General features: G+C 42.7%; 1 protein-coding gene across 11 annotated transcripts in view; it reads left to right on the top strand.

The window, feature by feature from the left end:
- Positions 1–15,814, top strand: part of NPHP4 (nephrocystin 4) — a 169,312-nt gene that overhangs the window by 83,830 nt on the left and 69,668 nt on the right. For all 11 annotated transcript variants that reach the window (XR_011966968.1, XM_072608685.1, XM_072608677.1 and 8 more), the window contains one exon: positions 1,701–1,839. Coding sequence is in view for 10 of the 11 variants with exons in the window: in XM_072608685.1 (XP_072464786.1) it covers positions 1,701–1,839 (139 nt within the window). In the remaining variant the exon portion in view is untranslated. The remainder of the gene's footprint in view (positions 1–1,700; positions 1,840–15,814) is intronic.

Raw genomic sequence — 15,814 nt, 5'->3', positions numbered from 1 at the left:
TCACACTATGAGCCCCAATGCTGCACAAATGCCATTAGCTAAAATTACCGACCAGCTTTACTCACTGTTGGACACAATGAGAGGTGAAAAAGCTCTTAATGGGGCCTTATTTTCTAGCAGCCAGTGATTTTGATGGGGAAAAGGTACAGTTCTTGAACCAATTAATCGGTCAACATTTATTAAGCACCTACTATGTACCAGGCACTGTGCAAAATACTGGAGATACAAAGAGGCAACAGACGATCTCTACCTTCAAGGAGCTTACAGTTTAATGAGGGAGACAATCTTCAAACAAGTATATACAACACATGCTCTATCCAGGACGTAAGACGGAAGGTGCTAAAGTGAAGAGGGGGTGGGGAGAGCTTTCGGAAGAAGCTGAGGTTTTAGTTGTTACTTCAAAGAAGCAGGGAGGTCAGTAGTCAGAGCAGAGGAGGAAGAGAACTCCAGGCTTGGAGGACGGCAGAGACACGCTCAGGGCCAAGAGACAGAGGGTCTTGTTTGTAGGACAGCCAGGAGACCAGTGACACTGGATTGAAGACTACGTTTTGGGGAACGAGGAGAAGACTGGAAATATAGGAGGAGCACGGAATGTCAGAGCGTTTTATATTTGCTTCTGAAGGCAATAGGAAACTACAGAATGAAATCATTAGCTTCTGTTCATTTTTCTCCTTGTTTGTGAATTTGAACAGACCAAAGACTGATTTGAGGGCCGCTAGGTGATGCCATAGTGTGTAGAGCACCAGGCCTGAAGTTGGGAAGACTCGTCTTCCTGAGTTCAAATCTGGCCTTAGACACTTTCTTGCTGTGTGACCCTGGGCATGTCACTTCACTTCTGTTTGCCTCAGTTTCCTTATCTGTAAAATGAGCTTGGAGAAGGTAATGACAAACCACTCTAGTATCTTTGCCAAGAAAAGCCCAAGCAGGGCCATGAAGTTTTGGACACAACAGCATTAAATGAACAGCAAAGACTGATTGTTGAAAGATATGTTCCCAGGCCGTTTTATATTGATGAACCTTTGCTTAGAATTAAATTAGAATTAACCCTAGCAGCTTAGAGGATCTGGGTCTGTACAACAGGATGCTCAAAAGAATTTGTGGATTTGACCCAAAACTGGGTCTGTATATATGTTTTCCAACATTTTCTTAGTCCATTCATTTGTGAGATTAATTTCAAGACATTATAGCAAAGAAGGTTTGAGGCCACACTGGGCTAAAGGTATCTTCTCTTTGTCCCTGGATGTAGCTTTTTTCCAAGTATTTTAGGCTAACACCATTCTCCTTCCTGGAAAAGAGAAATATGTTATATGAAAGTTTGTTTTTTGTTTTTTAAAGAAAGCATCAGATGAAACAGATATGCTGGATGGTAATGTATTCATCATCCTTGTAGAAAACTCTAGACAGGAAAGTCTCTGAACCTCCTCATCATCAAGACTTTTATCCCATGTTTGATTTTATCATCATATCATTCAGAGTGCAGTACCATAACATGACATGAGTCACATGATTATAATTTAAATATATCTTTCTCCAGGAGTCCTTAATTTAAACATTTTTTTTTTCTGGGAAGAAATGGGGAAGATGGGACAGAAATTGTCTCAGTATTCTGTGCTGAGCAAAAGTGAGGAACATCAAAGAGGGTATGCATGTCTTCTTTTTTTTTTTGGATGAGAATTTATTTTAAGTATTGTTCACTTCAGGTTAAGCAAGTTGAGTTGGGCACCGTCCAATTCCAGTTCTCACTCAGCTCAGAAGAACGCTTGGAAACTTCTCTTGAGCCCTCCAGCCACATGAAAGAGGAGCTACAACACTCCAAGAAACCTCCCCCATCCCCTTCAAGTAAGTGTTTTCAGGGTGCTAACTTTCAAGTCCCCAGCATGACTTCCATCTGTCCCTGGGAGAAAAAAAGCACTTAATAGTGTATAGTAATCACCAACTTTTTATCAAGTAACTGCTGTAGATTGCTTTAATTCGAACACATTAGTCAGGTTTTCCCTGGCTGTGCTACTTTTTAAGTTGTAAAATTGAACGGTGACAAAGTGGGGCTCAGCATCTGTGGATCAGCCCGTCAATCAGTTCATTCCCTCAATTTAAGAGACGTGCAGTTGGATCTCTCCACAGGGGTCTCCAGCAGAAACAGTCCCTCCTTCTCCCCAGAAGTCATTTCATGTGGGGCTCTTGGAAATGAAGGCTTTTAAATATTGTGGATTCACCAAAAGCCGGTGATTGTCAGCAGTGCCAAGCATAGGGAACATGTGCTCAAAAGTTCTTTCGTTTCCTTTTTTAAAGTAGTGTCCTCCCTACTTAGAAGAAACATTGTTTGAGAGCCGGAGGCCTGGCATGCTGACATGGGGCTTTTTAAAGTGGAGTCCTAAATTACTACAAGCCAGGCTACCAACTGAGTTAAAACACCTTGCCCTGAAGTCAGGGCCAGGCTTGTTTCCAGAGGCATACGGTGACAGAGAAAGTGGCTCATAGTATTTGCTCATCAGTTTTGGAACTGAGTAAAGATTCTACACCCATTCATTCATTCATAGTTGAGAAGTGTTTTGGTCTAAACCATGGTGGGGGCCTCAGAGAGAGTGGAACAGAAAGTTGTGAAAAGATCCTCCCAAAAGGATGTTGCACCTCTGTTCTACATCCGAAGCTAAGATGTGTTCCTCGTGAACTTATCTGTTCACCTTACAAAACAGATTCTCATTTCTGAGGGTTAGGTTAGCACATTGTTTGATCTTTGGTACCCAAGTGTCAAGCTGGGGGAAGGTGTTGCCAGAGAATCCTAGATCACAGGGGTCCCACCTGTCTTTGGATCCCAGACAGAAAGACAGAACGGTCCGAGGTGGGAGAGCCAAAAATAGAAGGGCTTCTGACAGATTCATCCCTTCAGTCTCTCTCCTACAGTGTCTGAGGTACGAACCTAGGAAAGATGAGCAGGAAGGGCTCTCTCGTAGTTATTTACTATGGTCTTCATAAGAAGGATGCCTATTTCACCTGTAAAAAATAAAGTAGAAATCTGATCCTCTGAGTTCGATTCTTTGACTTTGGGTGACATGATACACACAAGATTGATTTCTTCATTTTTCAAAAAGAAGACAACAGCACAATTAAAATAATGTAATCTGCTTTCTTACATATGTTTATAGACGAGATTCCAGGAAGGACTTTCTAACGATTATTTCCAGGCTGCAGGTCTTTTGTAAAGGCATTGTTCATTTTATGTGGTGAATCTTTTTTTTTGAGGCCAGCTATCTCAGTTACCTTGGTCTTACAGCCAGTAAAACTGTATATTTCTTTAGCTAGAAACCTGGGATGCTGGTACTTATCTTTGTACTCACTCTAGTTTTGCTAAAATAACCAAACTTATTCATTAGAACTAAAGAATAATTAATTGTATTACCACAAACCACATTATAAAGTAGCATCCTTCTTCTCTGAAGGTTGGCCCATTCTGCTGGTTTAAATACGTTTTTTCTTTTTACGAATGTTCTCATCATAATTGTTCTTCACATAATTCAACATCATTATTCAGTATGTTAGTTTATTCTGGTACCTTGTTAATGTAGCGAAGGGCCTGAAGTGCACAGTAATCTTTGTACTTGAGATGTAGCTGGAACATTCATCTACTCAAGTGGATTTTGACAGGATACACCTTGTGGAAGTGGCTAGTGGGCACCCAACTTCTGTAAGGGATACACCGGAAAGATGGATGGATGAAAGGAGGAAAGAAAGGGAGGAAGGAAGAAAGAACAGGTTTAGGAATGCACTGATCCCTAAGGTCTGTGGAAGTCTACAAAGGAAGGAAGGAAGGACAGACAAGATTAGGAATGTACTGATTACCGAGGTCTGAGGAAGACTATAAAGGAAGGAAGGAAGGAATGACAGGATTAGGAATATACCAATCACAAAGGTATGAGGAAACCTACAAAGGAAGGAAGGAGGGAGAGAAGAGGGAAGAAGGAAAAAAGGAGGAAGAAAAAAAGGCAGGAGAAAGGAAGGAAGGAAAGAAGGAAGTGCCAGGCGCTATACTAAATGCTTTACAAATATAATGCCATTTGAGCCTTACAACAACCCTGGGAGGTTGTTATTATCAGTATCCCTGTTTTACAGTTGAAGAAGCTAATTCAGAGAGTGGTTAAGTGACTTGCCCAGGGCCATACAGCTAGTAAGCATCTGGGGTCAGATTTGAACTTAGGGTTCTATCCACTATTCCACATCGGTGCCTATTTGGTCATCAATAGAGAGCTGGAAAAGTTCTTCAGGCTCTTCTGTACAGCTCAACAACCCCATTTTCTAGATGAGCACACAGGTCAGAGGCAGCCGAACTGGGACAGGAGTCTGAGGCCTGGCCCCTCCACTGCTCCAACCTCTCAGCTCTGCTGGCACAATTAGGACCTGAGCATCCCTCCGAGAGCTAGAGCTGATCGTCTGGGTCAGAAGTGGCAAGCTGTGGCAGCAATTGAAAAATGTTTAACAAAATAGATTACTACATGCAACATGGATAGTATTAATTTGTGGCTGACAGGATCTCTTTCTGCTTGAATCTGACCCCACTGGTCTAGCTCAACAGCTGGATCTTACAGATGAGGAAACTGAACTCCAGAGAGGGATGCTTTGCCCAGGGTCACCCAGGGATTAAGTAACTGAGCCAGAATTTGGCCTTTAGACAATAATTAGGGTCCTGTGACCTAAGCTCAGCCCACTGTGCACTATACCATACTGCCCTCACCCATAGAGATAGAGGAGAATTAATTCCCTCACTTACTTTCCTCTGCTAAAATGGAAACCTCATCAGTACCAAGTAAGAAACACATGATGAGTCTCCAGCTGGATGCAAAGGTAGAGAATCTATGACTTAACAATAGAAATAATTGGAGCATTGCTCTTATTTTTGGCAGATGTTATTTGCCTGGCTAGCAGCATGCCTTGACTGTACTGCTTAACCATTAAAAATGGGAGGGGGAGACTCACTTCACTTCGACTGGATTTTGGCATTAACTTGCTTTTCATGTTTTGGGCCATTCATCAGCAAATACTCAGTGCTCACTGAATAGACGCAAATCCTCACATCAAAAAGTTGACCATCTCATTGATCGTTAGAACATAGGCTCAGGAAAATGTCCTTTGTAGAACAGAGCTTTGTGTGGTCTACTCCCTAGAACAGAGGAAAGGTGCCGTGGAAAAGAGGTGTCTCACCTTTAATGTCCCCAGCCCATTCAACTTAAGTGTCATGGAAAAGGTACTGGACTGGCAGTCAGAAGAGACAGGGGTTTGTCTCCTACCTCTCCAATACTTACTGGCTTTTAACCATTCACAGTTTTCTGGACCTCATTTTCTTCATCTGTAAAATGGGTATAATAGCATTGATAGTATTATTGATAAGCCTATTATGATCTTAAACAGAAATAATACATGTAAAGTGTTACCAAGTGTCAGCCTGTGTATCTCAATCAGCTGTTCATCATGCAGAAAACCAGTGGCCTGTTGAGATGGAAACTAGCAATTGCCTTTGTAAAAGAGATAAAAAAGACCTCCTACCCTCCCTCCCCAGGAGAATTGCATTGGCCAGTTTGGAGATCTGGTTCTTGGCTTCTTTTCACTGGGATTGTGTCATGCACTGAAAGGTGAGCAGACCTTAACGTTGAGAATCCTTTCCTTTAGTCAGGCGAGGTGGTGGCCTTGCTTGCCGGAGCTGGTCACTGCTATTCTCCTTCATGGGCTCACAACCAAAGGCTTCCAGTAGGAATGGCAGGGTTGGCCAAAGGAAACAAGGCAGGAAGGAGACTTAGTGAGGGAGGCCCTTTGGGAGAAGTCCCATTCTTGGCTATGAGTCTTAGTACCTCGGTAACCTTGGAAATGTCATTTCATTTCTCCCTCCCTCAGTTTCCTTATCTCTCAGGGTAGCCCCTGCAGTTGCTTCTGGTTCAAAAGCATTGGTGCTGTATGTCCCAGAAGTACCAAAGCCAGTCTCCAGTTGACTGAAGCCCAGAGCCCCCTTCTTCAGCCTCTTCAGCTTCCCCTGGCATCATCTCTCTTTCTTTGTTTAGGAAGATGACCTTTAATACACCCATATACACCCCCCCACACACACCCCCCTCACACACACCCCCACACACACACACCCACAACCACACCCACCCACCCACACCCCCAAATATCCACACCCCCACACACACTTTTTACTCTCAAGCCAAAGAAGCACTCTAGCTGCCCTCCTGGGAGGTCACACATCCTCTGGGTATCTCCAGGAGCAGACATTGAACTTTGGTGCAAATATGCCGCAGCAGCTTAATCTGTTTTTCAGATGCTGTTTGGGGACTCTGAGATCTGCATGGATAGAATCTAATTTCATTAGGTTTATTTAATTTGAATTTATCGCAGCATTCCTGTCATGCTAATATGATCATCTCCAGCTTAGGTGCCACACATTTTAAGGCCTTGTCTCCCAAGACTTAATATGAGCGACTTTAACTATATACTGGTGTTTAACTTGTGATGGAAACTTTTCTTCTTCAGTATTTTGCCAACTTATATGTTTCCTTTGGAAATCTTAATGATATTGTGGCTGTCACCTTAAGTGAAGTGCTTTGGTTTCCAGTGATGAGTAATGTTCCAGATTCTTCCTCTAAGATTACAAGGGGACTGAAGGGATCTGGTATAGCTCAAGACAGATCAAGCCTTGAGCCACTAGAGGGCACTCAGTCCTCAGGTTTCTCAGCAGAAATCCACCTCCACACTTTTAGTTCTTTGGAATGTTCTGGTGGTATCAGGATTTTGCGTAATCGGTTTTAAAACAGAAATCTAGATGGAGTTAATTGAAAATATTTAATAATGGCATTTTCTAAGATGTATCGAGTTAACTTGTTGACATAATTACAGCATTGTGTTACTGATGTTGCCTGGAACATAGCTCCCTAAGTGCAACTTCGTGGGCATGAATCAGTAGGATTCAGTGAATTTCAAAGCATTACAGGAGAAGTCAGATTATTTCAGTAGCTTATTGTGGTGTCTCAGTACACATACAGGAGACTGTTAGTTCGCAGCTTGTAAAAGAACTTGAGATTGCCTTGTTTCTGTATGTTGGATGCCAGGGAGATTAGTCCTTAGCAAAGAACTTAGCAGGGGTGGGGAACCTGCTGTCTCCAGGCTACATGTGGCCCTCTAGGTCCTCAAGTGCATCTTGTCAAAGGGCCACATGTGACCTTGAGGCCACAGGTTCCCCACCCCTTCCTTAGAGTAAAGAGCTCCAAGTCCTAATGGGCTCAGCTCAGCAAGTCTACTTGCCGGACATTTATTAAACACTTGATCTGTACAAGGCATTGGGGATATTGTTTTGTTCATTTGTTTTCAGTCATGTCCAACTCGTGGTTTGCCATTTCCTTCTCCAGCTCATCTTACAGATGAGGAAACTGAGGCAAACTGGGTTTAATGACTTGGCTAAGACACTGGGATGGTTGGCCATTTCCTTCCCCAGCTCATTTTACAGATGAGGAAACTGAGGCAAACAGGGTGAAGTGACCTGCCCAGGTTCACACAACTTGTAAGTGTCTTGAGGCCAGATCTAAAAGCAGGAAATGTGTCTTTCTGACTCCAGGCCTGGTGCTCTGTGCACTGTGGGGTCACTAGCTGCCCCACTGGGGATATAGAGATGGACAAAAACGACAGCTATTTTCCTCAAAGAACTCACCATCTACTGCTTATTTCCTGTGGAGCTTAAGACAAGTCAGTTAATTTTCTCGGTCTTGTTCTCATCATATTTCAAAGAAAGCTTTGCCAGGAGAGAGCTGAAGAGAGTAGTTTGAACTTATGCCCTTACTGTGGGGATTGAAAGAACGGGATGATAAGCAAATAATAGTTTGTTTGTCTTAAGTAAGGTTGGTAGCAGGACATAGAGCATGTGTACAGGAACAGAAAGCAGAGACCAAATTGGGGTTGATGTGCATGACCGTTTGATTCAGTTCCACAAATATGATGTGAGGGATAACCCCATCCCTAGCCTCTAGCTGCTGCTGGGTCCCCACATAAATATGATACCAGGTAGACTGTGACAGAGACAAAGCAAAGTTCCAGGAAGAAGGAAGAGCATGCACTCTCAGCTGGGAGCACAAGGAAAGGCATCAGGCCAATAACAGGCATTTATGAAGTACCTACTGTAGAGGCTAGGGACACAAACAATCCTTGCTCTCCAAAGAGCTTACATTCCAGTGGGGGAATGTAATATACACACAGAAATGAATGTAAGGTCGCTTCCCTAGCAGCTGAGCAGATGGGGAGAGGTGTTGTGATTGAACCTAGTCACACAGAAACCAGAGGTTCCAAGAAGAGGAGGGAGGGTATTGCAGGCATGGGGGAGGGGGACAGTCAGTGCAAGATTGGTCATTTGAGACTGGGCAACTGTGATTCTTTGAGCTCCTAGCACCTGAAATAGACCTCAAACTAATAATAATAATACTGAAGCAAAATTGTAAAGCCCTTTAAGTTCTGGTAGGTGATCTAATCAGTCATCAAGCATTTATTTTTTTCTTTATTTTTTAATTTTTTAAAAATTTAATTAATTTATTTGTTTTCAGTGTTCAACAATCATTTCCATAAGTCTTAAATTTTCTTCCCCTCCCTCCTCAAGAAGGCATGCAATCTTGTATGGGTTCTACACATACATTCTTATTAAACATATTTTCACATTAGTCGTGTTGTGTAGAAAAGTTAAAATGAAGGGGAGAAACCATGAGAAAAAACCAAAACAAAACATAACACAAGAGAAAATAATGTGCTTCATTCTGCATTTTGATTCCATAGTTCTTTCTCTGGATGTTTTGCTTCAAGAGTCCTTTGGGAATGTTTTAGGTCCTTGCATTGCTGTGAAGGAATAAGTCTATCAGAAACAGTCCTTGCACACTGTGACTGTTACTATGTATAATGCTCTCCTGGTTCTGCTCCTTTCACTCAGCATCACTTCATACAAGTCTTTCCAGGCCTCGCTGAAGTCTTCCTGTTCCTCATTTCTTATAGCACAATAGTATTCCATTACATTCATATACCACAAGTTGTTCGGCCATTCCCCAATTGATGGGCATTCCCTCAGTTTCTAGTTCTTGGCCACCACAAAGAGTGCTGCTATAAATATTTTTGTACATGTGGGATCCTTTCCCATTTTTATTATCTCTTTGAGATACAGCCCCTAGAAGAGGTATTGCTGGGTCAAAGGGTATTCACATTTTTGTAGCCCTTTGGGCATAGTTCCAGATTGCTCTCCAGAATGGTTGGATCAGCTCACAGCTTCACCAACAGTGCATTAGTGTTCCAATTCTCTCACATCTTCTCCAACATTTATCATCTTCATGTTTTGTCATGTTAGCCAATCTTCTAGGTGTGATGTGGTATCTCAGCGTTATTTTGATTTGCATCTCTCTAATCAATAGTGATTTAGAGCATTTTTTCATATGACTATAGATAGCTTTAATTTCTTCCTCTGAAAACTGCCTGTTCATATCCTTTGAGCATTTGTCAATTGAGGAATGACTTGCATTCTTGTAAATTTGACTTAGTTCTCTCTGTATTTTGGAAATGAGACTTTTATCACAGATACTAGTTGTAAAAATTCTTTCCCAGTTTTCCATTTCCCTCCTAATCTTGGTTGCATTGGATTTGTTTGTGCAAAAACTTTTCAATTTAATGTAATCAAAATTATCCATTTTGCACTTCATAATGTTCTCTATCTCTTGTTTGGTCATAAATTTCTCCATAAATCTGACAAATACGCTGTTCCTTACTCTCCTACTTTGTTTATGGTATCAGTCTTTTTACCTAGATCATGTATCCATTTGAACTTTATTCTTGTATACGGTGTCAGGCATTGGTCTATGCCCAGTTTTCACCACACTGTTATCCAGCTTTCCCCGCAGTTTTTGTCAAACAGTGAGTTCTTATCCCAGAAGCTGGGATCCTTGGGTTTATCAAACAGTAGATAGCTATATGCATTGATGACTGAGTCTTGAGTCTACTCCACTGGTCTACCCTTCTATACCAGGCATTTATTACGCACCTGCTTTGTGCCAGGCTCTATGCTAAGTACTGTAGGTACAAAGAAAAAGCAAACAATTGCTTCCCTCGAGAAGCTTCTGTTATAATGAGAAGACAGCACATGAATGAGAATACACAAGGTCAACACAGAGGTGGTGGGAGAGAGGGTAGTCAGGCCTTTTAAGAGCTAGAGGGGAGGAGAGCGCTTCAGGCCTGGGAGGACATGACCTGCTTCGACAGCAGCAGCATCATCAGACACCAGTCACTCTCCATAGTTCAAATCCTTCCCTTAAGCTCCTGCGTGGGCACTAAGTCCTCTGCTGCTGAGACTTCTCAACATGGGCCCGGCAAGAGAATCAGTGCTCCTCCCACTAAGCAGAGGTGTTGCTTCGCAGTTTCCTGGATTCTTTACCTTTGTGGGCCCTAGACCTGTGGTGAATCATTAAAGACTGGAACCAAACTATTACTTTTATAGGTCTGATCCACGTGTCCTTTTTTGTGTTTGCTTTCAATCATGACAATGCATCCTTGAACAAACACTTAGCCGTTCCTTCCCCTCATTCGCAGGGACAACTATTTTTACCTCTTTTGTAACACTGGCAAACTCCATCCTCTTTCTGAGACCAGTCTCAAAGCCTGATCTTTCTCTGTCTTTCTGTCTTAGCTGCTGAAGGTTGCTAAGCAACCGCTTCCTCATGCCGGCCTTTCTATCTCTTCATTCAGTACTTTTTCAGTTTAATAACTGATCTTTTAGTTAAGTACTGACAGGTTTGTTTCACTGGGCAGTCAGTTCAGCAAACTGTGCACTTTCCTCTATTAATAATTCTCATCAGACTGTCTGCGTGCATACTGATTATCCTCTCCTAACTCACCCCCACCAAAATGCACAGTTAAATAAAATTACTGGCATTTAGTAAAAATATTCTTGGAAAAACAAGCCTGTGTTTTGTGCTCACGCACCATCATGCTGACTCCCACGTAGGCCCTGTTGAGGTGACAGGCAGGAAGGAATCTGGGCAATCATCTTCCAGGGCCGTTTGCAAACCTCTATTAGCATATCCCATCGCTGGGACCAGGAAAGTCCATAATGCTCCCAACATGTTTCCTGATATTGTCCAGCTCAGAAGAATGTATTTGAAGGCATTCCTTGCAGAAGCTTTTGTGGAGTTCAAGAATTATGCATAACAATGTTTAGAGTATGCCAGGGTTTGGTTTTTTTTAGTACCTTTTTTTAAAAATTGGAAACCAATATTATTTTACCTGCCTTTTTAGGCATATCTGAAATTTTTTCCTTATCCCTTCTTGTTTTTATATGAGTTTTTTTATTCTCAAAGCTGTGATTTTTTTTTCTTATATCCTTTTCATTCCTGTTTTCTTCACTCCCTTTAAGGGTTGATTGGTGGGGTTCTCCCCTTTCCTACTTATGTTCTCAATAACTTAGAACTCAAAATACCCAAGAAATAAGGGAAGTTCTGTGATCGGTGGGCTTCTGAAGATGACAACGTTCATTGCTATTAAACAGCTTAGTGGAATCAAATTTTTAGAGCAGGAGGATACTATCTAGTCTAATTCTATTATTTTACAGATAAGGATCTTGGGCCTAGGAATGTGAAATGACCACTAGTTTGAAGCAGAACCAGGGCTATCACTGAAGTCTTTCACCTTTTGGCATTGTTCCACTAAGCTGTGGCACTCTTTGTGGTCATGTATACATGTCCAAACCTGAATCCTTCTGATCCTCTTGAGAGGTTGGGTAATCTAATGGATGGTGCACTAGACTTAGAATCAGGAAGATGTGGTTGTAAATCTTACACCAGTCCCTGGGCAAATCACTTAACTTCTCTAGCCCGGCTTTCCTCCCCTGTAAAATGAGTAGGCTAGCATCTACCTCACAGGTTTGTTTTGAAGATCAAGTGAGATAATGTTTATGTAAAGTGCTTTGCAAATCTTAAAGTGCTATGTAAGTAAATAAGTGATCGAATGCAAAAACCTATTTTTCAGGGGGATATTCAGAGTGCTGGGGATTCAAGTAGAAACAAGAGAGTCTCTGCTTTCTTTCTAATTATATAAATATTAGGGAAGATGCTTATCATCATCTCAATTGAAGGACATTGAAATCTATGAGTCCATGAGGCAGAAGCAGGAGAAAAGGAAAATGGGCATGATCTAAGAAACAAAAGCCGCATTGTTGGGGGAGTCTGCCCTAGCAGATGGAGGAGATGGGCTGTACTTCCTTCAGAGGACTCATGCAGTAGGTCCCAGAGGATTTGAAGAATCCAGATACTTGCTGGAAGTCTACTAGTCTTACTAGGAGTAGAGAACTCACAGATTTTGTTTGCTGACAGAAATAGAAGAAATGGCAGGTGGAACTTTGTTCACTTATTTCTGTCATGTTTGACTCTTTGTGACCCCTTTTAGAGTTTTCTTGGCAAACATGCTGGAGTACTTTGCCTTTTCCTTCTCCAGCTCATTTTACAGAAGAGGAAACTGAGGCAAGCAGAGTTAAATGACTTGCCCAGGGTCACATAGCTGGTAAATGTCTCAGGCCAGATCTGAAAGAGAAGTCTTCCTGATTCCAGGCCTGGCACTGTATTCATTATTCATTGCAATTCCCCCCACCCCTCGCTGATGAGACAGGAACTGTTACTACTCCTTGTTGGTCAGTTAACAGACCAACAAGGCAAAATTGGTTAGTGAAATAAAAGAGGCAGGAAAATATGAAGGGAAAATTATCATGTCATTTTTGAGTTTATGATGACCACGATGAAGATTCTAGAGAGTTGGAAAGCAGATTTCCAAAAATTTAGATAAATTAGACACATAACCTCAAAGCCTGAGACTAAGTACTGGGCTGTGTGTTGAAGGAGAATGGGAGAGCTCTCAAAAATGTATGTCTGGCCAAATTGTTTTATAAGGTTTTGCTGAAGTAAGGTGGGGAAGAGCCATTTAAAGAGAAGAATCTGGCTGCACATTTTCTGCCAAGCTTAAACAGGGGTGATGGATCATCTCTCCCAAGCTCCTCAGCATATGCATGAGGAAACTGAGGCCCCTAGAGGTGAAGTCACTGGGCCGGGGTCACACTTGTGAGATGATAACAAGCATCTTCCCTGACATCTGTGTAATTAAAAAGAAAGCAGAGCCTGTCTTTCTCCTACTTGAGAGGCAGGATTTAAAGCCAGGGGCATAGAACAAGAAGGTAGAGGTGGGCTGCTGCATTCAGTATTTTTTTTTTAATTAATTTTTATCATTTATTTTCACACAATTTTGGGTTACAAATTTTCTCCCCTTTTATCCCCGCCCCCCCCCCAAACCCGAGCTTTCTAATTGCCCCTGTGACCTATCTGCTCTCTCCTCTGTCCTCCCTCCCTGCCCTTGTCTCCGTCTTCTCTTTTGTCCTGTAGGACCAGATAGCTTTCTTGACCCCTTAACCTGTATTTCTTGTTACCCAGTGGTAAGAACATTACATTTGGTCCTAACACTTTGAGTTCCAACCTCCTTAGCTCCCTCCCTCTCCACCCCTTCCCCTTGAAAGACAGGCAGTTCAATATAGGCCATATCTGTTTAGTTTTGCAAATGATTTCCATACTAGTTGTGTTGTATAGGACTAACTATATTTCCCTCCATCCTATCCTGTCCCCCTTTACTTCTATTTTCTTATGGTCCTTTCCCTCCCCATGAGTGTCGACCTCGTATTGCATTCTCCTCCCCATGCCCTCCCCTCCATCCTCCCCCCAACCCTGCTTGTGCCCCTGTCCCCCACTCTCCTGTATTATGAGATAGGTTTTCCTATCAAAATGAGTGTGCATTATATTCTTTCCTTTAGTGGAATGTGATGAGAGTAGACCTCATGTTTTTCTCTTGCCTCCCCTCTTTATCCCACCACTAATAAGTCTTTTGCTTGCCTCTTTTATGAGAGATAATTTGCCCCATATAACTTCTCCCTTTCTCCTCCCAATATTTCTCTCTTACTGCTTGATTTCATTTTTTTTTTAATATATGATCCCATCCTCTTCAATTCACTCTGTGCACTCTGTCTCTATGTATGTGTGCATGTGTGCATGTGTGTGTGTGTGTACTCCCACCCAGTGCCCAGATACTGAAATGTTTCAAGAGTTATAAATATTGTCTTTCCATGTAGGAATGTAAACAGTTCAACTTTAGTAAGTCCCTTATGATTTCTCTTTGCTGTTCACCTTTTCATGGTTCTCTTCATTCTTGTGTTAGAAAGTCAAATTTTCTTTCCAGCTCTGGTCTTTTCATCAGGAAAATTTGAAAGTCTTCTATTTCATTGAAAGACCATTTTTTCTCCTGAAGTATTATACTCAGTTTTGCTGGGTAGGTGATTCTTGGCTTCAGTCCTAGTTCCTTTGACTTCTGGAATATCCTATTCCATTCCCTTCTATCCCTCAATGTAGAGGGTGCCAGATCTTGTGCTATCCTGATTGTATTTCCACAATACTTGAATTGTTTCTTTCTAGCTGCTTGCAATATTTTCTCTTTCACCTGGGAATTCTGGAATTTGGCCACAATGCTCCTAGGAGTTTCTCTTTTTGGATGTCTTTCATGCGGTGTTCTGCGGATTCCTTGAATATTTATTTTGCCTTCTGGTTCTAGAATCTCAGGGCAGTTTTCCTTGATAATTTCATGGAAGATGATGTCTAGGCTCTTCTTTTGATCATGGTTTTCAGGTAGTCCCAGAATTTTTACATTGTCTCTCCTGATTCTATTTTCCAGGTCAGTTGTTTTTCCAATAAGATATTTCACATTATCTTCCATTTTTCGAATCTGCGCGGTATGTTCTGAGATATGTCTTTCTCGAAAAGTCCTTAGCGTCCATCCGTACCATTCCAGTTTTGAAAGATCTATTTTCTTCAGTGAGCTTTTGAATCTCCTTTTCCATTTGGTTAATTCTGCTTTTGAAAGCATTCTTCTCCTCATTGGCCCCTTGCACCTCCCTTGCCAGCTGAGTTAGGCTAGTTCTCAAGGTGCCAATTTCTTCAAGATTTTTTTGGTTCTCCTTTAGCAGGGAGCTGATCTGCTTTTCATGCTTCTCCCTCATCCCTCTCATTTCCCTTCCCAGTCTTTCCTCCACCTCTCTAACTTGATTTTCAAAATTCCTCTTGAGCTCTTCCATGGCCTGAGCCCATTGGGTGGGCTGGGACACAGAATCCTTGATTTCTGTGTCTTTGCCTGATGGCAAGCATTGTTCCTCCCCATCAGAAAGGAAGGGAGGAAGTGTCTTTTCTCCGATAAAGTACCCTTCAATAGTTTTATTTTTTTTCCCTTTTCTTGGCATTTTCTCCAACCAGTGGCCTGACCTCTGAATGTTCTCCTCACACCCACCTCGCCTCCTGGTCCTCCCAGCCAGCATTTGGGGACTGAGATTCAAATGCTGCTTCCCGCCTCAGGGCTTTTGGCTGGGGCAGGGCTGCTATTCAGTGTGAGAATTAGGTTCAGGTGGTCAGGGGCAGGGCCGCCTCTCAGGCACAGTTCCCTCTGGGGGTTTATGCACAGACCTTCCACAATGGATCCAGGCTCCTGCCCGTTTGGGTAGCCCCCGTCCGCAGCCGCCTCTCAGCCCCCACCTCCCGGGGGGGCCCGAGCCATGGGGGCACCCCACTCCCCTCTCAACCCGCCAAAGAGACTCTCTCACCCACCCCCATCAGTCACCTGTTGGTGGGGGGGCCCGTGCCGCCTCTGAAGATCCTGCCTCCGGAGCCCTCTCAGATCTGTGCCTCTCGGATCCGCGGCCGCCGCCGCAAGTCCGGGCTGGGCTCCGCGTCTGCAGCGCGATGGA

This window comes from Notamacropus eugenii, chromosome 5 (genome assembly GCF_028372415.1).
Source record: "Notamacropus eugenii isolate mMacEug1 chromosome 5, mMacEug1.pri_v2, whole genome shotgun sequence".
In the NCBI taxonomy this organism is placed as follows: domain Eukaryota; kingdom Metazoa; phylum Chordata; class Mammalia; order Diprotodontia; family Macropodidae; genus Notamacropus; species Notamacropus eugenii.
This window is presented reverse-complemented; position numbering and strand designations above follow the sequence as displayed.